Raw genomic sequence first — 20,257 nt, forward strand, 5'->3', positions numbered from 1 at the left:
TTCTTGGTGTTTTTGCATCCAAATCAAAAGGAAGGAAGCTGTGCGGTGGGGCTCACCACCAGTTCAGCACAGCGGCTGGGGGGGCTCCGCAGGCCCTGGGAACAGAGCCCCAGTTCCGTTCTCTTGCTTGGGAGAGGCTTGGCCAGCAGGGTGGTGCCCCCCCACATACGGGGAGGGGACCATGGTGGGGGACAGGGGCTGTTCCCCCAAGGTGAGCTCCCGCTCGGGGGCCCGCAGCGTTGGTGGCTGCAGCGGCAAAGCCACAGGGAAGCTGGCCATGTAGAAGACTCGGCCTAGGCGCTTGGCCACCTGTGGAGAGACGGGCCTGGGTGGGGGGACTTCTGGACTGGTGGCTTGCAGCCACGAAGAGCCTCAGTGCTGCCCGGCCCTTGTCTGGAGGCTGCGGCCCCCCTCCCCCACTGGTGCTCACCTGGGCCCGGATCTTGAGAGCAGGCCCTAGCTTCAGCCCCATGGTGGTCAGGAGGTGCTCCTCGGTCAGCAGGGGCAGGGTCTCCCCGTCGATGCCCTGTTCTCTGAACACCTGGGGTGGGAGGATGTCAGGGCCTGAATGCGGGGACCAGTGCCTGCCCACCCTGTGGGGTCCCTCCAGTCCCCCAAGGGCCAAGTGGCTGGGGTTGCCTCATGGCTCTCCAGAGAGAAGCTGCTGGTGTAGTTTGCCGGGAAACTTGCAGACGGAAGGAAGATCTTCGAGTTGGGTAGACGCCTATGTCGGAGGCAGGGGCACTGACGTGGGGGGCGGGGGACCGTGCAACAGCACTCTTTCCCCACACGCGGTTTTTGAGGAGGGGAGCTCTGGGATGGGGAGGGGCGTGGGGAATGAGGACCGGGAAGGTGTGTGTCCACTCCCGCCCTCACCGGTGCGTATTCTCCGCAGCCAGCCAGGCCCCCCACAAAGCTGCAGACATCATCCACTGTCCACTTGCTGAGGTCCTCGGGGGCTGTGGCCTCCTCCCCATCCATGAAGAGTCCCCCCATGGTGCCTGGGTGGGGGGGCAGCGTTACTAGGACTATGGCCAGTTCTCTCCTCTTCTCCCACCGGCTCTATCGGGCTTGGCCCAAATCGTTCAGAGATGTTGGGTTGATGACTAGCAGGGATTTTTTTCCCCCTCCCCACTGACGCCCTCCCTAAGACCCAGGTGCTGGTGGGGACTGACTTTCTTCCACCCCCTGGAGGGATTGAAGGCCTGGAGGGGGGATGCCCACCTGTGTGGAAGTAGGGGCTGACGGCATAGGGTAAGCCCAGGGGCAGTGGAGGGGGCATCATGGACCCTGAGAGAAGCCCCTTTCCCTCAGGGCTGGCCCCTCCGGTTGAGGCTTGGCCCCCAGCAGCCACCATCTCAGGGTCCTCTCCTTCTGAATCCTTGGCGGGCTCGTCCTCAGAGCCATCTTGTGCCCAGAGCCCAGCCCCGGTGGTCTCCTTGGACTCAGTGGAGTGGGCTGAAGCCGGGCTGGGGCCCCCCTTCCGAGGGGCGCGGCGGACAGGCTCCCGGGGAGGGGTGGGCGGCCCGGGGCCCGGGGCCCCCTGGGGGGGCAGGGCCAGCAGCGGCGCGGAGCTGTGTCTCAGCACCAGCATGGCCCCGCGCCGCTGCAGCTCCTCCGCGCCCTCCGACGGGCGCAGGGCGGCTTCGGGCGCCAGCAGCTGCGGCCGGTGCGCGCTCTCCAGCTCCTTCTGACGCAGCAGCTCTGCGGACATCTCCAGCCTGGACCAGGGGAAGCGGACGGTCGTGTGGGTCATGCAGCCGGCAGTTCCGCCCTCGCCCCACCGGCCGCCGCCGCACTTACCGGGCCAGGTTCTGCTTCCGCAGGAGCTCCTGCTGCCGGGCCAGCATCTCCGCCTGGGCAGGGGGCAGGAACCCGTAACCTGGTGGGAGGGGGACAGACCACGAGGCCAGGTGGCCGAGTGGTCTAGGGCCGCCCAAGGCCACCTGGCCCGCCCCTGGCTTCAGCAGGGCGGGGATGGGTGCGCGCTCCGGGGACACCCACTCCGACGGCCTCGCGACAGGCTCACTCACCGGCCCCTCAGGACACAAAGAGCTCGCGCGCCCCGCCCACTCCTCACCTGGGGTCTGGCAAAGGGCCGAGGGCACCCCCAGAAAAGGGGGCCTGAGGTGGGGGCCCAGGGTGATGTGCGGGGCATTCTGGGGCGACAGCAAGGGGGGCGGCTGCGACAGCTCCCTGTGGACGACAGGGCGGTAAGCAGTGCGCGCCGCAGGCCCCGGCCTGGTCCCCGCGCGCCCCCTCCGTTCCCGGAACTGCCCCGCGCGCCCTCCCCCTGCCCGTCGCCTCTACTAATTGCCGGCCCCGCGGGCGGTCGATGCGGCGGCCCGTTACGACTCCGGGTCGTGCGCCGCCCCCGCCCCCGCCCCCGGCTGGCGGCGCCAATTAATCTCCGCGGCGGCGCGGAGGCGCGGACCCGGCGGGCGGCGGCGGCTGCAGCGGTAATTACCGCGCGGGGCGCGCCGGGTCCCCGCCTCCGCGCCTGCGGTGGACCCCGTGCGGCTGCGGGGTGGGGGGCGCAATTAGCGGCGAAGAGCGCTCGGGGGCGGGGGGCAGCGTCGTGGGGGGCCGTACCGTGGCGTCCGGCGGGAGACCGGGGAGAGCTTCCAGCCCTTAGGCCCCGTAACCCGCTCACCCCTTGGCCTCTGCAGGTGACCCGCGCGCGGGTGGGGGGGCGCGGTGCTGCTGCTGGTGTGTGTGTTCCTGTCCCAGCTCGCCGACTTGGGGGTTCCCAGACCTCGCCCTCTCCCCTCTCCCGCCCCCCTCCGCACCGCACTCTCCAGGAGCTCCCCCAGTCTGTCGCCAGCCTCTCACCTACCTGCTGGGGGCGCAAAGCCCTCCGCTGTCTCTGGGGCACCTGGATTCGTGAGCCCCACGGTTGCTCAACAGAAAGGGCGTCGCCCTTAACACCCTGCCCAGAGGGGCGGTCACCCCCACACGTTCTACTGCAGGAGTGTTCTGGACCTCTGCAGACCATGAACCTAGTGCTAGCTCCGGCCCGGCGCACTCTAGCCCCGTGGCAGCATGTGGCCGCGATGGGGGAGAAGAGAGTGCGCGACTGAAGGCAGGTGACAAGGTAAGGAGGGGCCGGCCGTGGACGTGACCTGCAGAAACCAGGTACGAGGTTTCTGAAAGGCCCACCCCAGTTTCGTGTCCAAGAAACGAGCAGCGAGAAGATGGGCGCCTCTCTGATGCGGGCGCCCCAGTACCTCTCTGAGAAGGATGGGGTGCCTGCTGGCACGGTGCCCTCTTGGTGCTGAGCCAGGCCCTGCTTTCGACGCTGAGCTGCCGCGGATGAGGGCAGGTGGACTTCCAGGCCACTGGGGCTCCTCACGGCTGCGGCTGCCACCTCCTGCCGGACTCTGAGGAGATCTGGGAGGGGGGGGGGCTCAGTGGTGACCCAGAGGCCAGGCTACCCCAGGTCTCTGACAACCCAATCCTGTCGAGCGAAGGACACCAAGGAGACCAGAAGCCGATGAGAGCACATCCTTACAGTGACCTTGCTGGCTGGTCATGGTCACAGAAAGATGAACCCAAGGCCACAGGACCGGGAGACCCAAATCCTTACAGTGCAACTAGCTGTGTCTGGGGTCGGGAATGGGGGCTGGGAGGCACCCGCCCCTATCCGGAGTGGGGCAGGTAAGGTTTGAAAGGGTTGCCGGAATGCAGTGGGAGGGAGGGAAAGGCTCCGAAGGCAGGGGTTCTGCGGTGCGTGAATGTTGATGTTGACAGGTCAGAGGGTATGGAGAGCCTTGAGGGAGGCGGTTGTGCAAAGACCCAAGAGGGAGGCCCCAGGCTTGCTCCCGGAGGTGGGGGTGGGTTTCCAGCCCTGTACTGACAACGCCCCGGGACCCCCTTCTGGGTCACACGCAGCCACGCTCAAGGCGCCTAGCACTCTGCTCCCCACCCGGTCCCCGTGAGCTCAGGGCCGGGCCTCCGAGTCCCCCCCGCAGCCCCCCGTTTGTGCAGGCGCCTCCGCCGCCGCCTGTTTATAAATTAATTACCCGAAAAGCGGAGGTGGGCCCTGCCCGGGCCGGGTGCCAGCCCGCAGAGCCCAGCCGGCGCGGCCGCCTGCATCGATCCCAGCGGGGCCCCTCGCCCCCGCGCGCGCCGGGCGGCCTCGGTTATTTACAGTCGGCTCCGCGGGCGGGGCGGCGGCGCAGGCCCTGATTGACAGCCCGGCTCCCGGCGCTGCTCCCCGGTGGCCGGCGCCCCCTCCCCCGCGCAGGCCAGCCGAGCGGGCCCCAGGCAGGGCAGGGAAAGCAATTAAAAAGGAAGATTTTTAAATTATTAACATTTGGTGAATTATTCAGGCTCTCGGTGCCTGACTGCCCTGGGGGACAGTGCCTTGTGTGAGGAGAAGAAATCCTGCGCCCTTTGCCAGCACGGTGGGCTGGGGTCTGCAGGCTAGAGTGCAGCGGGTCAGGGTGTCGCATGGTGCGTGGGTGAGGTGTGCGGAGAGGCAGGAAGGACAGAGCCAGCTGGGTGGGGGCTGGGGGGCAGGGACTGCGCCTGCAGGTGACCTGCCAGCCAGGTCCTGCTGCCCCCTCCGAGCTGCTCCCCATCCTGCCTTCTGGCTGTCCTAGCCTCACTGCCTCCCTCTTCCTGGCGCCTTCCACACAGAGACCCAGGCCGTGCCCAGGTGAGGTGTCCGGCGCCGTCTCATGCGGCCGCGGCAGTAAGAAGGGCTGCAGCATAGGGACCAGGGGACAACGAGAAGCTGCAAGAGCCAGACAGGGCTGGGTGGGCCTGGCTCAGTCCCACCTTCTGCTCTCCCTGGGGCTCATCCCAGACTCAGTTTCCTCATCTGTGAAATGACTGTGCTGGCATGTCACCAGGGAGGGCTGGCCCTGCTGGAGAGTCTGTGGGAGATGCAGGAGGGGCGTCCCCCAGACCGACCCAGACAAGTGGGTGCCTGGGCAGAGGCAGGAGGAGAGTCTCCCCTCTGTGCCCACCTGCAAGGGGCTACCGGGGCTGAGGGGCCTGCAGGTCCGCATCCAGACGCAGTCTTGGCATCAGTGGCCACAGACCCCGGGGCCTCTTGCCAGGCCGAGCGGAGGCCTCCAGGGACAGCAGGAGCCCAGCACGCACGGGCAGCCACGGTAAGGGGTGGTGCTCTAGGCTGGGGGCACATACCGTGGCTGGGGAGGCCCAGGTGGTAGAGACGCTGAGGGTCCTCGAGGGTGCCGGCTCCGCTCAGAGCAGACATAAGCCTGCGGTAGTGGTCCTCGGGGGCCATGCTGGGCCCTGGCTGTGGCAGCAGCAGAGTCTCTGTGTTGGGGAGAAGGTGACGGGTTCTCCTTCAGGTGCTGCTCCACAAAAGGCAAGACCTCCCCTCTTAGAACCTGCTGCTGGGCCGATCCTGCCCTGCACGGGGTCTAAGTTACCCCCTCCCTCCTCTGTGGCCTGTCCCTCCGCCTCTAAGTTGAGCTCCCACCTTGGGGTGAATTGCTCCGGGCCTTCTTCTCCAATGGGCAGTCGCTGCTGCTGGGGGGGGAGCGGCCTAGCCTCTTGCCCGACAGGTCACCTGTCGGGGAGGATAGAGTGAGTCCCCTCATGCATCTCCAGGCTTGGAGAGGGTGGAGCTGGGAGGTCCAGGGGCCGAGAGGGACCCGGTCCAGGCCTCAGGCCCAGCAGGCCCCCACTCAGCCCAGAATCTAACCCATTATGGCCCAGGTGCCCTTGGATCCCAGCCAACTCAAAGCCTTCTCCAGTCCAGGGTCCCAGGCCTTCATCCAAAGGACATGGTGCCAGGGTTTGGAGAGGTCAGGGGACGGTTCTGATCCTGGATCTGGGGGTATGTGTGTACGTGACGGGAGATCTGTGCCAGTAGAGTCAAGGGGCAGCTCAGGAGTCCACAGGCGCCCCGTTGCCCCTCTGCAGCCAGACTGGTCTCCTGTGCAAATTCTCAGGCTTTCCTGATCGTTCTGCCAAAGAGGAGCTGAAAGCTTTGGTTTAGCCTGGAAGTCACCTTCCCTCCAGGGGTGAGGACCCCAGCCTCTGTCCACTCAGGGAGGTCGCTAGGCAGGCACACCTGCCACACCCCCTCCTGGGCACGTCCACGTAGGTCACACGCCTCCCTGCCCTCGGAAGGCCTGAGCCAGCTGGCCCTGCCCATCACACACCCGCCTGCCTGCTGGGCTCTGAGCTCTTGAGGGCACAAGAACAGTCTCGTCTTGTATACAGCCTGGCCACAGTCGGGGGGGGGGGGCAACTCTCCCATGTCCTCCCTCAAATGACATTCATCTGTCTCCCCAAATCAGCGCTCTCCAGCCCAGCCCCGGCTCCCTCCTTCCTGAGCTCAAGGCCTGGGCTGTCTGATGAACAGCGCAGCAGATGTCCTGGTCTCCCGGGCTCACCACCACAGTGCTGGCCTCGGGGCTTGAGCCCGTGGTCTCGCCCTGTCTCCAACCTGAGGAGGCTGCCGGCGTGGGTGGGGGGAGGGCTACCCGCTCGGTGAACCAGGCCTGCCCTGCCGTGACACCTCAGCAAGGCAGGCTTCCCAGAGCCTAATTCCTTTCTCTTATTCCCTTAATCTGTCATTTTTATCAGGCCGGGGAAGTGCGGCAGCAGCGAGAGGCCAATCAATCCCCACTTTACAGCTGACAGAATGGTGCTAATAACTTATCGATCTCGGCAGCCCAAGCCCAGGCCTTGCCCCGAGAGGGACGAGGGCCTTACTGCTTGGCGGAAGGGCTCCTACCTCAGTGACCTGGCAGGACAGGGAGCCACACACCCAGCATAAGGGCCCCTCGAGGAAGCCAACCACTTGGGGGCATCGGGGCCCAGCTGCTAGGAGGGCCACACCATCCCACGGGGGGGGGCGGTCTGGAGGGGGATTCGGGTCCACACCTGCTGCCCAGGCCCCTTCCTGCACACGCCCGATCCAGCACTCTCACTTCCCGGAGTCCCGTTCCCGTCTTCCACAGTGGAAACCCCCCCTCGCCTTGCTGCGGGGCAGGGGTGGACGGTGGGGGGTGGGCCCCTCTCTGTCTGGGAGAGGAGGTAGAAGGAGGACCCCCAGGGAGACCCCGTGGCTGCAGCGAGGTCCTGCCAGGGTAATCTGGGGCTTCCCTCGTCCTTGATAAGGGCCACGTCACTCATAGACACAGATACACGGTCTCGAGATGCCAGCATGGACCCAGGGGGAGCCCCTCACCGTCCTGCATGGCCCTTCCTGTCCAGGGTCCATTCCTGTGGGAATAGGGACTGACAGGTGGCTCCTGGGAAAGCAAGAGGAGGTGACGGCAGGCAAATGTCCCCACCCAAGGGCCGACAGGAACAAGTGGAAGCCCGTGGGGGACGACAGCCCCAAGGAGACACAGTGCACACGTGTGACGGTTCACGCAGAGCACCTGTGGCCTCTGGCGTGCCTGCGCCCGCCCTGAACTGCAGCGTAAATGAGACGGGGACACCCAGACACAGAGTGAGCCCTGGGTGCCTGGGCCACACCACGGCCCCGAGCACACAGCCCCGGCCGGGAGCAGGGCACACGTGCCTGCTTGCACGCCTGCACACTCGTGCCCGTGTACTGCGAGGTCTCCCTATGTGCGGGCAGCAGGGGGAGGGCCTGCCGGCTCAGAATGTCTCAATCACTGTGGGGCTCCCGTGGCTCCAGCGATCGATGGGGCAATCAGATTTTATCAGCCGCCTGCTCAGCGCCTCCGAGGTCTCCAACCAGGCTCCAGAAGCAGCCCCTCCCACCACCCCACAAAGGCCTTTGCAGACACAGGTGCGCCTGGGGCACTAACGGGGCCGACCACCTCCTGCCCAGCTTTTCTGAGAGCCACTGCTGGGGACTTTCCTGCCCTGGCCATAGAGCTGCCAGGGACCCCTGCCCGCGCCTCTGACACTCCAAGCGCAGCCATGCCCCGTTCTCCGCAGGAAAACCACACGGCCGAGTCTCCTCTGGCCTGCTCATCTGGGGTCCCCCAGCTGCCCTCTCGTCCCGAGCTCCTGCTGCCTCCATGAGCCGTCCTTCCGAGATGACCCTCTGAGATGAGCACAGGAGCTCCTGGGCCAGCACTCTCCTGCCCCACCCCTGCAGAGGTCCAGGCTGCAGCCCCCCCATCTCTTGGGCCATGGTCCCCTTTCCTCTGGGAGCCTGTGCTCTGTGGGGCCAGCGGGCGCTCTCATGCACACAGAGCATGTCCCTGCCCTCAACTGAGCCACTCAGGAGGTGCATTTCTGGGCCTGTGGGAGGCCCGCACGTCCCTGACCGTCCTCCCTGCTTCTGCTCCTGCGGGAAGGCGGTGGCAGTGGCTTCGGCCCCTTCAAGCCCAGAAGTAGCCGCGGTGGGACCACCGCCTCGGCCTCCGTCTGCCCAGCTGGCCCGGATTAACACAATTACCGTCCCATGGAGCCCCAGGGGACAGCCGGCCTCCCTGGCTGCCAGCCAAGGCTGCTGGGGGCGGCGGCCTCCGGAGCTGCTGAGCAGAGACGCCGGAGGACCGCAGGGTTGGCTGTCCTGGGCTCAGCCGCCGCAGTGCAGGCAGCCGTGGCCTCTGCCCCCCGCTCCTCACCTGCGGCGCCCAGGCCCAGCTCCACACCAGCTCTTCGGAACTCACAGCGGCTCTGGCGCTCGGGCATAACGAGGTGGCGGCCGCGACGGACGCTGGATATGAGGGCGGGCAGGTCGCTGTCCTGGCTGCGGTGGAGCAAGATAGCGAAGCTGAGACCCCAGGAGGCTGTGGGCCCAGCCCTGGGCCGACCCGTGCCCGACTGAGCTCGAGCACGGGCCCGCGCAGGGCCAGGGGACAGTCTGGAAGTGTGCACCCCTGCGTGGTCTGCGGCAGCACGCGCGCCGCGTCCCCACCGCAGGTCCCGAGGGAAACATCTGGTGGGTGTGACCGAGGCAGGTCTCACCCAGGACCAGGACCAGGACCTGCCAGGTGTCTGCCCCGCACGGGGACCTCCCCTCAGGCCCCGCCGCAGCTCCCAGGGAGCCAGCAGCCCAGCTGTCCACTGCCCACTGCCGAACAGTGACCGCGGCAGTCACCCGACGAGGGGGTGTCTGCTCATGAGCCGTGACGGGAGAGGACACCGCTGTCACACGTGCCTCTGGCATTTGCTCCCGGGCCAGCCGCTTCATTAAGGAGGTCTCACGCGCTCTTTCAAGGAAGGCCGGCAACCGCCCACAGACCCTCTTTCTTCAAACGCGGAAACCGAGGTTCTGACGGCAGCCCTGCAGCCAGTGAGATGTGAGCACACGCGGGGACACACGCGCACTCACGCAAGGGCCACGAGAGCCACGCGCGCGCGCGGACATGCAGCCCTGGTGTGCTCGGGGCTCTCCCTCTCCCGGAGGCTCCCAGCTAAGAGCCTCAGCCACCAGGCATGTGCGGGCCTGGAACAAACGTGTGCTTGACTCTTCGGTTCCCTCGTTTCTCTTTCCGCTCAAGCGGCTCAAGCTTACACCGCAGAGTCCCAGAGAAAGGGCAGAGCAAGCAGACGTCAGTGGGGCTGTGTGGGGGACCGGCCCCTACTCCGTCTGCTCCTGGGGCTCTTGGCATAGAGAAGGGGCACCTGCCTGGAGCAGCAGAAGTCAAGACAGAAGAGAGGAGGGGCAGGGATGGCCTGGCGCTGCACCCTCCCCCGTCCCCTTGCTCCCTGGCCCACCTGTAATAGGGCAGCCTTCCAGCTGGGCCGCTGCAAGGGAGCCTCCACGGAATGACCTGGGAACCGACCCTAAACCTCATTAAATAGCTCCCAGCCCCCTGGCTTGCGTGGCCGGAGCAGGCTAATCCAGGCTGGCCCCTAAGCAGATCAGTTTCAGCCCCAAAGACTCCAGGGCTGGGCTCTAGAGCCTTCTGGGAGACCCAGATGCGGGTCCTCTTCCCGTCCCCACCCCCCCAGGAGAGAAGGCGCCCCGCCCCATGCAAGGAGGAGGGCAGGTGGGGTGGGAGCAAGTCCTTTATGGGATTAATTGGCAGTAGTTCTCATCCCTCTCTCATCCTCATCAGTGCGAGGGTGTTGAGAGAAGTGCTGTCCTCAGCACTGGGGTGGGGTGGGGTGGCTGGACGCTGCCTCCGAGCTCTCCTGTGAGGGGATCCAATTCTGGTGTCCCCAGGACTCCCACAGGAAGTGGATCAAGTCCCCGAGACGGAGGCGAGGAGAGGTCCCATCGTTTGTTCCCCCGAACCCCTCGTCCAGCGCCCACACAGGGACCTGGGGCAGCACCCCCCCCGACCATCAGCTCTGTCGCTCCCTGGCCAGTCAGGCACCTGGGTGGCGCCGTGGCAGCATGGAGGTGAGGCCTGGGGGGAGTCAGGACACCGCCCCTCGCCACATCCCTGCTCTCTGCCTTGGGGGTTTGCCCCACGGGCCCCAAGACAGCCTGGCCCGCCTCGGGAACCCACGTTCTGGCCACTCCGTGAACAAATTATGCCAGGTTTTCTATAAAGAAACACCAGGCGGAAAACACATAAGCTCTGCGTTGGCATCCCAGGTCCGAGGCTCCTGCAGCTGCAGAAACGCTGTCTGCCCCTGGCGTGCGTGAGGGACCAAGCCCGGGAGGCTCTCTGTGGCAGCACAGGGTGGGGCTGTGTATCAGGTGACAGGGACAGCCCGAGGGACAGAAGGGGCTGGTGGAGGAGGCTGTGTGCCAAGGGCTGAGGGAGAAGGGGCTGCCCCCCCCACCCCCACCGAGGGCACCCTGGCCTCCTCCAGCCTCCCTCAGCTGACTGTCCTACTGTTCAGTGTTTGCCCACATCCCAGCCAGCGCAGGGGCCTCAGGAGGGCAGGGGCCACGTCTCCTGCCAGCTGCTGGGGGCGCTCAGGCGCTGAAGCGGGAGCTCCGACGAGGCCACTGGGCCAGTGGATGGACCTCATGGACAGATGGAGGGACAGACAGATGAAGACTGACGGATGGAGGAAGAGGGACAGATAGAGTGACACATGATGACAGATGAACAGATGAGCACCACTGAATGGACGGACGCAGAGACAGAAAGGACGGGCATAGCAGAGAGATAAATGGACGGGGCTAGAGAACAGACAGGAGACCAGAGATGAAGGACAGACGGAGAGGCCAAGGGGCCAGGCTGTCTGCCGGCTGCAGCCCTCCTAAGCCCGACGTTGAGGTGCCCCCTCCGCAGGTGGGGAGAAAAGAGGCGGGAAGACCTGCCCAACACCACAGTCTCCTCTCTGGTAGACTCCAGAAAGGCATCCCAGCCATCCCTAAGGCCAGTGCGGGACTGAAGGGGCCCCGCGCACTTGGACTTGGCTCCTTCTCAGGAGCACCCTCCGTCTGGACTCCCGGGACCTTCTCCCACTTTAAAAGGCTGAGGGGTGCTCAGGAGGCAGGAAGGGTCATCGTAGGGCTGGAGGGGCCGTCCTGGGGTTCGCTAAAGCTTCACTGACAAATTCATCCTGTAGCTTCCCAAGCAAAACGCTCATAAAATGCCATCGGCTCATGAAAATGGTCAGTTGAGCAGCTTCAAAATGAGGTGGAAATAAGTTTAAAGATGTTTTCATTGTAATTTGGCTCTAGGACTCCGACATTTTCAGAGATGTATATAATAATACATCGGCACAGAGCCAGGCTGGGAGTGGGGAGGACAAGCTCCCACCTCGGGGGCCTGGCCCCTCAGTTTTGGCTGAGGAAACCAGGCCTGTACTGGGTGCCCGCTGCCTCCTTGGTTGGGCCCCTCCTCTGCCCTCCCTGTGGTTAAGACCTGACCCCACAGACCAGAAGCCACAGCCTGGGCTCCACCCACAGACTGACCATCTTTGGCTCGTTTGGAATCTAGAACTTGGGCTCTAGACCCCCCAGCCTCCTCTTCAGGTTCCCTCATTTTTATCTCCTTGGGTCCGCAGTCCCCTGCCCTCCTTCGTGCTGCCACAGCCTGAAGCACAGCCGCCTGGAGCAAACCTCCTGCCTCCCGGGCAGGGCCTCCAGAAGGGCCCATGAAAACACACACTCTGCTCAAGAAGCCGGGCGGCCCCTCACTGCCCGAAGCACCCCGTCCCATAGGCTCGGCTCCCAAAGTCCTTTAGCATTCTGGGGCCAGACCTGCCGCCACCCCCGCCCCTTCCCTTGTTCTTCCACAATTCGCAGGCAAGCTCTGTCCCTACTGAATGTCTCTGCACCGAGGAGACCCCATGCACACATCACCATCCTCGTCCCCCCGGGGGGTCTTTGGGAGGGTGGGAGGGAGAGGTCATGGCGTCCTCTTTGGGCAGACCGACTCAAATGGCCAGTCCCGTGCAGGCAGGTGGTGCCCAGAACCCACACTTTCACTGCTGTCAGGGCCCGGTCACCAACAGACAGACCCAGCACAGAGTGTGGAGGGAGGAGGGGACAGTGGCTGGAGAGTTAGGAGCGGGCCCGGGGAGCAACAGGGCGCCATCCGGCCCACGCACAGTGTGTGGGGATCAGCCTGGCCGGGGCCCGGCCCCTACCTGCAGGACGTCTCTCGGAAGGAGATGTTCACGTCCCAGTGGGTGTGGACTCTGCAAGGAGAGAAACAGAGGGTCAGGCTGGCCTCCAGGGTCTGGTACCTGAATCGCAGGTACCATCCTGCCATCGCAGGATGGCACGGCCCTCCTCCGCCCCGAGCGCTGGCCCCCAGGGAACTGGGCTGCTTGGGTCTGTCTCTGCTGCCGTCTGGTACCAGCTCCAGCAGCCGTGGCTGCCGCCAGCACAGAACCATGAGGCAGGAGCCGACTCCTGGCCTCACCGGACAAAGGAATCGGGAGGACAGCCTTGAGGCAGCCACAGCTCTCCTTCTTGGGGCAGCGAACCCAGAAGAGTGGCCACACTGGGCTCCGGGTGCGGGCCCAGCCTCTCCCGCCCATCAGCCACCGACTGAGCCAAATTCCGAGTGCTTGGAGCAGCTCCGCCAGGTTGGTTGGGACTGAGGCCCGGGGCGGCCACAGCAGTGGGCCGGGGGCAGCCCGGGGGGGGGGGGGGGTGGCTTCCCGGTCCCGGCGGCTGCGGGTCGGCCTCCTGCCTCGCTCTGTAGGTCGGAGGGTTGTCGGCCGAGAGGTCAAGTAGGGACACAGCTCTGCCCTGGGCCTGTCCCCTCGCCCACAGCACTGTCCCCAGAAAGCCCCTCGGGCTGAGGGCTGGCGGCTGCAGACTGGGTGTGTCCCCGCAGCAGGCGTGCGCTGGAGGGCTGGGAAGCGGGGCTGCTGGGGTCAGGGAGGGCTGTTTGAGGAGAAGCTGGAACCTGTTCAGAGACCAGCTGGGAAGAGAACAAGCCTGGAGACTCTGGGGGGAGTAACGTGCTAGAAGGACAGACAAGTGAACGGACGGACAACAGGCAGGCGGTGGGGTGAAGAGGTGAGCGGGCAGAGGGGGGAGGAGACCGTGGGAGCCTGGAAGGGACAGTGGAGGGCCGGGAGGGCCACTGCCTGCCAAGAGGAATGAGCACGTGGGTTTTAGGGGCCGCTCCCGGGGGAGGGGCTGCTCGGATCCTTTCTCTCCGCCTGGCTGCGGTGGTGCAGGGCCCTCCCTTCCTGGGTCTCCCTGACCCTCCTCCTGGAGCCCCTGGCCCTTCCTAGAGCCCCCTCCCTTCCCCACATGGAGCCACATCCACCCCCTCCCTCCAGGTGGGGGCAGGGTGGGTTCTCACCACGGCCTCCTGGCACGCAGGGTTCAGGCTCTCTCAGCTTCGGAGGATGTCAAGACATGACAAGCTAAACTCGAGCCCCGTCCCCGGGGCAAAAGGCCCTCACCCTGGCCTGGCCTGGCCTTCAGCCACCCAGAGATGTCCCAACCAGAGTCCATGCGCCCTCCCCACCCTGGTCCCTAGTAAAGGTACCTTCTCTTCATGATCCGGACATGCGGGGTGTCCTCCTGTTTCAAGCCTGGCCGCCACCCACAGGCCGGGCCGCTCCCATCGCTGTCACCATCACTGGGCGAGAAGCTGGGGGTCAGCTCCTTCTTTAGGACCCGTGCGGCGGGGAGGGCGACTGTCCTCTTGTCCGCCAGCCGCCCCCGGTTCTGGGCACGGAGGGAAGAGAGGAAGAAGGTTGGGAGGAGCCGGGGCCCTCAAGCTGCTGGGGGGCCTGCACTCCAGGCCCACCCCTTGGGCAGGTGCGGGCCACAGCGGCCCTCAGAGCAGCCGCTCAGGTCAAAGAGGCACCATGGCTGGCCCTGCTACAGGGCTTCTAGCCTGCAGGACAGGCCCACGGGTCCACGGAGTCCCAGTGTCTGGAGGCGGAGACAAGAGCAGAGGGGTGAGGCCTGGGTCTGCCCCCCCAACCCCTGTTGGCCAGGCCCCTCGGGACTCTTCTGTGTCCAGACTCTGCACTCCAGGCTGGCTCCCTCCCCAGGCTATCAGCCTGAGTGTGGCGATGCCCACCGGGAGGCAGACCCCCGCTTTCCCTGGCTCCAGGGAGCCCCAAGGGCCACGTTCGCACAACACAGCACGTCTGCGTTCTGCCCACGTTCGACATGCAGTTGCTCGTGTGCTGAACACTCCCACACAGCTCCTGCCTGGACCCCGACAACCCAAGTCCTTTTCCTACTCTGCTAGCCTATGCAGGGTTCCAGGGGTGGTTTGAAGCCCGAGTCTGGGGCCTGATCCTGCTGACCCCTTGCAAAGTGCAGGCCTGGGGTTCACAGGTCACTTGCTGGGGACCCTTTGTCCCATGGGCCCCGAGGGATCCCACCTTCTGGGTCAGAAACAGCGACTCGGTTTCTTCCTTGACACCCACTTCTTCCCTGCCCACCTGCATGTCGTGAGTGTGCTGGGTGCCGGGGGTCAGAGCAGGAAGGCAGGCCCTGTGACAGACACGGGGGGCACCCCCCCCGAGCTTGCCTGCTCAGGGCACACCAGACAAGGTCACCACACACCGCAGCTCCCTCCAGGGTCTTTGGGCCCTGCTGCCCCAGAGGACGCGGAAGAGATTACTTTCTGGTGTGCGGGAAACTTCTTCTTTAATAAGGGGTTGCTGTTTCACGGAAGTGGCAGGACCTTGGGACCATCTAATTCTTTCTCATCTTTCAGTCACCTGGGGGCCCACGAACACCCTCTTTCCTGCTGCCAGGACAACCATACCCATGAGCCCGAGGAGGAAAGTGTGAAGGAGGGTTTTGCTTCACCCTGGACCAATGTCATCCTGGACCTAAAGGACAGCTATGCGGCCATTATATTCCTGCTCTCCAGCATAAAGAAGGCTTTTTCTTTTCAGACCGAGCCCACCCCAGCTCCAGGTTTAGGCAGTGTTCCCAAGAGGGCCAGGGAGCCCTAGTCTCTTCGCTGGGTCTGAGGACCACAATTACCCCCTTGCCAGGTCCCCCCTCCAGACTCTCCGAGCCACAGTCTCCCCCATACCTGCCCTCCTGAATCCACTTGGGACACCCTCCGTGTTCCTCTCTGCAACACTCAGTGAGGCACACCGGATGGGGTCAGGTGGGGGGGCAATGGAGTCTGAGGGTTGGCCTGGAAGACGAGATGGCCTGCTTTGTGGCCCCTTCTGGGACCCTGGCCTGGGCCCTGTGCTCTAACAGCAACAGAGACAGCGGGCAAAGCTACAAGTGGAACGGCCTGTCTGGACCCCGCGCCCCTCCGTGCCAGCCAGCAGGCTCCAAGGGGAATGTTTTTAACATTCTGCCCTGTCCGAAGTGTGCACAGCTGGGAAGTCCCACTCAGCCCTGCCCTTCTCTAGCCTGTTGCGGCCCAAGCTCCAGGACCTCCTCTCCTGCCTTTCTGTTTTAATTCAACTACTGTCTTCAGAAAAAAAGGAAATATATTTCCCTCTGCTTCTCATCCGTAAGACAACGAGGAGGAGAGGAAAACGATAGCGGTAAGCCTGCTGCTTGGGATGAGGCCAGACCACCTATGCTGGCCTCGGGTGGCTCTTGGAGGTGCTCCTGTGGGAGGGAAGCTGAGGAAAAGGGACCAGGATGGGCAGCCCTGACCCTGACCAAGGACAGGGAGCATACTTTCCTCCCACGCACACCCAGAACCTCAACCCCTCATCCCTGCTCAGCAGCACATAGATTTGAAAGCACAGGCTCCCCAGAACGCAAGGGTGGGCACGGGAAAGCCACCTTGCCTGGCTGTGACCCCTGCATCGTAGGCACACCTCCACTGTGCCCCCGGGGTGTCTGTGACCATGAGGAGTGCACGTACCTCTGGGCTGGCTGTGGGGGATGGAGGAAGACAATCTCTATGCGGCACAAGTGGGGGCTGGAAAGTCAAGAGGGACTGTGCAGCTCCTTCCTAAGGGAGGAGTACAGGGATAGGCCTGGGAGGAATCCGGTTCAGGAGAGGCAGGCCCAGGTCTGAGGCATCCCTCATACAGGGCAGGGACCTGGGAGCCCCAGACCAGCAGGCAGTCCAAGGCTGTGGCCTCATCCCTGCCTGAACTCTCCACCCCTCCCCAGTCCAAGCAATGTCCTGGGGAAGTCGATGCTGGGCTCAGCCACCTGAACCAACACTCCTCTGGAAGACCTCCGGAGGGGGTGGGTTGAGACAGGCTGGAGCCTTCCAGTCCGAACAGAAACCCCAGGCTACCCCTGAGGGTGCCTAGAAGACTTCTGCGGGTCCAGCTGCTTGAAAAGGTGGGTTCAGTGGGGAGGGAGATTGGCGTTTTGCCCAGGCAGGTACCGTGCTAGTGGGTAGGGGGTGGGCTGCCTGTGCGCACGTGCTCCGGTGACAAGTCCACGGCATGGTGTGTGGGGTGGGGACACACTGAGGCATGGCTGTAACGCCGTGTGTGTCGGATCTGGTGTCTGTCTTCGCAGCTGGGCCTGGGGCTTCCCAGTCTGCCCAGGTTACCCGCCTCCAGGGTCCACGAGGAAGCCAAAGCATCCCTTCGTCCCTCTTACTTCCAGTCCAAAGTAAAGAAGCTCAAGTGGGTGTCTTGGGTCCTTTCTCACCCCTGTCTGTGTGCCGCTGTGTGCTGCTGACGGCGTCAGGAAGAGCAGCACAACACCCGCCGCCAGGAGCCGGGGCCCTCACTGGCTCTCCCCTAGCAGCTCAAGCTGGTTCCTCTCAAGACGCAATTTCTTGTTCAGACCAGTCCTCCAACTATTGCTGCCTGGAGGGCACAGGGTGTGGGTGACAATGCTTCAGGGGCCCACAGCCCCAAGCTCTGCTGCTCCCCTAGGCCAAAGAGGGGGCCGATATACGTCTACACCGGGTTCGGGGTCCCATATCAGCCTCCATCTCCAGCTCTTGCCACCAAAGGCCCCCACTGCTCAGATTCTGCCCCCATCTGGGATGTACCCTCACTCAGACTCTCCTGGATATCCAGGGCTTTGCCCAGCAGGGTTCTAGCTCTTGGCATCCCAGGTGCTAACCCACGTTAACCATGTCCAAGCTGTGACCACCCCAGAGGGCATACCAGGCCCGCCAACGGTGTCTCATCCCAGGACAAGTGTTACCTTAGGGTCGGCCCCTCTCCCAAGCCGGGCCTGCTGATAAAGTGACAAGCCCCCTCCCCACAAAGACCTGTGACAGGGCAGGGTCCCTTGGCCACACTTGGATGGCACTGTCCAGGGAGGAGGCCTTTACAACCTAGACTGTCCCCAGGACCTCAGGAGAAGCAGCTCCAAGGCTCCCAAGGAGAGGCTCCAAGAGAGGCAGTGGTCAGACCCCGCATCTAAAGAGAAGGCTCCTCTAGGATTCCCACCCAAAGCAAAGTCTCCCTATTTGCCCTTGGGGGCTCACTCCTGCACACCGGCAGGGCTGAGGTTAGGACTCTGGATCGTAGAATACAGGCCCAAGTTCCACAGGGGAGAAGGAAGACCCCCAAAGCCCCAACTTTTCTCCCACATCTCACCACCGGAGAGGATATTCGGCAGCCTGGACAGTCGCAGATCGGAGGGTGAACCTGCAGAATCCCCTTGGACATGAGCGTCTTCAGACTTTTTCCTGGGAAGAGAGCCAAGCCAGGACCGATGAGAGAGCAGCGCGGGGGCACAGGGGAAGCCGGCACACGCGGGCGCAATTTCGGGGCACAGGAAGCTGCAAGGCCGGTTCCCCTTCCTGGCACGTGTATGAACATCCAACTTCCGAACCCTAACCTGGCCCTGCCGCCCACCCCACCCTCGCGGACGCCGCGAGGATCTGCAGAGCCCAGAAACTCAAAATCCGGGCAAGCGCCCTCCCCTGACCGAGGGCGGCCTCCTTCCCGGCCCCTGCGTCCCTTCCCCCCGCTCTGCCCTCTCCAGGCCGGTCGGGGGGAACTGGGAACCCGGCCGGGGAAGGCCGAGCCTGCGCGCAGGGGAGCGGCGCCGCGGGGTCCCGGGCTGTGCCTGAGCCCGCAGCGGGAAGGGGGCGGCCACAGCAGAGCCGCGAACCCAAAAGCCCAGCGCGACTGGGTCCCTAACTTTCTAACGACCCCCACCGCCACCCCCGCCCCTGGCGCTCACTGAGCTTCCCCGCTTGCCTGCTCGGGCGCCCGCACATCGCGCCCTCGGAGCCAGACTCTCCGCCAAGCAGGCGGCTCGCAGCCCAGCCGCGCTCCAGCTCCGCGCGCGCCCCCGCCCCGCCGCGCGCCCCCGCCCCGCCGCCCCCACCTGCCTGCGACACCCCTACACCTTCCCCGTCCGTCCAGCAGCTCGCGCCCGCGCCCCGGCCGCCGGCGTGCTCCTCTACTCCCGCCAGAACCTGGTGGCTCCCTGACCCCGGAGGCAAGTGGAGTCCCGCCCAGCCGGGCCCCGCAGGCTCCGAGTTCCCGTCAACTCCCCGCGGGCCGCAGGCGCAGGAACCCCGCAAAGACCTTCCGAGTGCGAGGAGGGGCCGGCGCGCGTGCCGCCGGGAGCCCAGAGCGCCGCGGCTGAAGCTGGGGTAACGGCGGAGGCCACCGAGGCGACCGCGCTGGGAGCGGGGGTGGGGGCGGGGGCGGGGGGGAGTGTCCCTGCGGCAGCCCCAGGGTCGCAGCGCCCTCTCTGGGCGGAGATGGCCTCCCAGGTGGCAGAATGAGGGGGTCCGGACCCAAGGGTCCTTGGGGAGCCGAGGGGAGGGACCGCAGCGGCCTGCGCCCCCGCGCCCGCCCCGCGCCGACCTTTGTGGCGGATGCTGCGCTTCCAGTCCTTGGCCGTCTCCCGGCCGCTGACGAACTGGAACTCGTTGGGTGTGAGCCACTCCCCGCGGTGGCGGATGGACGGACCCTTGCTGCCTTGGCAGAGTTTGCGCACGTAGAGCAGCGCGCGGTTGGCGCCGCACTCCACCTCGATGCACGGCTCGCCGTTGTCCAGCAGCGGCTGGAAGTCCGGCGCCGCGGCCGCGGCGGACGAGAAGCGCTCGAGGGCCAGAGGGTCCCGGGGCAGGGGCAGGTGCGGGGCGGCCTCGTGCAGGCTCAGGTAGGCGCGCGGGGAGCGGAGCGGGGCGGCCAGCAGCGCCTCGTAGCCGGCGGCCGCGGCGGGGAGCGAGGCGGCCGGGGGCAGGGCGGCCGCGGCGGGCAGCGGCGTCAGGTAGCCTGGCAGCGGCGGCAGCGGCAGAGCGGCCAGGGTCGGGTGGAAGGTGGCCAGAGCCAGGGCCAGGTCCTCGCGGCCTGGGAGCTCCTTCTTGACCGCCGGCATGGCGGGCCGATGGCCCCGTAGCCCGGCTCTCCGCGGCCGGCGCAACTTGTTCGGGCCCGGGCCGGAGTCGGGGCCCGGGGGTGGGGGCCCAGGGGCCTCCCGGCCGCGCGCCCGCCGCACCGGCTACTGCGCCCCGGCACCTGCCGCCGCGCCGCCTCCGGCCGCTTCCCGGGCCGCCCGAGACGTGGTGCTGCCGGAGCTGCCGTCGACCCGGATCGCGGGCCCCAGGGCTCCACAGGGCGCCCGGCCACCTGCGCCCGCGCCCCCTGGGTCGACCCCGCGCGCGGCTCGCCGGTCCGCCCGTGGGGCCCAGCCGGGCGGTGGAGTCCAGAAGTCTCCGGCCCTGAGCCCCGCCCCGCCCGGGGGTCCCAGGTCCCCGCCCCGCCGCCCGGGCCGCGCACCCGTGCACACTGGCGCGCGCCCGCCCGGCAGGGACTTGGGAGACTCCCGTCGCCGCCGCCGCCGCCACAACTTGGCCCATTTAAACGGCCCTGGCGCGGCGGGCGGGCGGGCGCGGGCTCCAGCAGGGGGTGCGTGACGGCCGACTGGGCTCCCGCGGCTGGCGGCGGGGGCGGCGGGACAGGGCTGCACCCCTGCCCTGTTTCCGAGTGGGCGAGGGTGTGGGATGGGGCGCATGCTAGCGGGGAGCTGCGCGCACCCACCGCGCGGTGGTCGAGGGAGTCAGTCCGCGGGACGCCCGGACTGCACGTGGGGGGCGGAGGCCGGAGGCGGAGGCGGGCTCTGTGGCTAGGAGCG

At 65.9% G+C, this 20,257-nt stretch overlaps 1 protein-coding gene across 3 annotated transcripts; it reads right to left on the minus strand.

Moving 5' to 3' along the window:
• Positions 1-16: 16 nt before the first annotated feature.
• Positions 17-19,945, minus strand: SAMD11 (sterile alpha motif domain containing 11). Of its 3 annotated transcripts, none has more exons than XM_045980947.1 (14): positions 18,985-19,945; positions 17,758-17,849; positions 13,785-13,966; positions 12,421-12,471; positions 8,541-8,665; positions 5,456-5,545; positions 5,155-5,289; positions 3,228-3,390; positions 2,081-2,196; positions 1,804-1,882; positions 1,225-1,721; positions 877-1,001; positions 431-541; positions 17-309 (listed from the first exon to the last, which is right to left on the minus strand). In XM_045980947.1, the coding sequence occupies exons 1-14, from the start codon at positions 19,499-19,501 to the stop codon at positions 64-66; spliced, it is 2,529 nt and encodes an 842-aa protein (XP_045836903.1). In that variant the 5' UTR covers positions 19,502-19,945; the 3' UTR covers positions 17-63. The 3 variants fall into 3 exon arrangements, with proteins under 3 accessions (XP_045836903.1, XP_045837089.1, XP_045836996.1); XM_045981133.1 differs by lacking the exon at positions 18,985-19,945 and adding an exon at positions 18,501-18,619; XM_045981040.1 differs by lacking the exon at positions 877-1,001.
• Between the last annotated feature and the right edge of the window lie 312 nt (positions 19,946-20,257).

This window comes from Meles meles, chromosome 1 (genome assembly GCF_922984935.1).
Source record: "Meles meles chromosome 1, mMelMel3.1 paternal haplotype, whole genome shotgun sequence".
Taxonomy (NCBI): domain Eukaryota; kingdom Metazoa; phylum Chordata; class Mammalia; order Carnivora; family Mustelidae; genus Meles; species Meles meles.

Excerpts from the sequence above, each read along its gene's own strand:
- SAMD11 (XM_045980947.1), bottom strand. The coding sequence starts at position 19,501 with ATGCCGGCGGTCAAGAAGGAGCTCCCAGGCCGCGAGGACCTGGCCCTG. Across the intron at positions 5,546-8,540 it reads GCTGGGCCTGGGCGCCGCAG|GTGACCTGTCGGGCAAGAGG; the intron begins GTGAGGAGCGGG and ends CCTCCCCGACAG. Across the intron at positions 2,197-3,227 it reads ACCCCATCCTTCTCAGAGAG|GGAGCTGTCGCAGCCGCCCC; the intron begins GTACTGGGGCGC and ends TGTCGTCCACAG.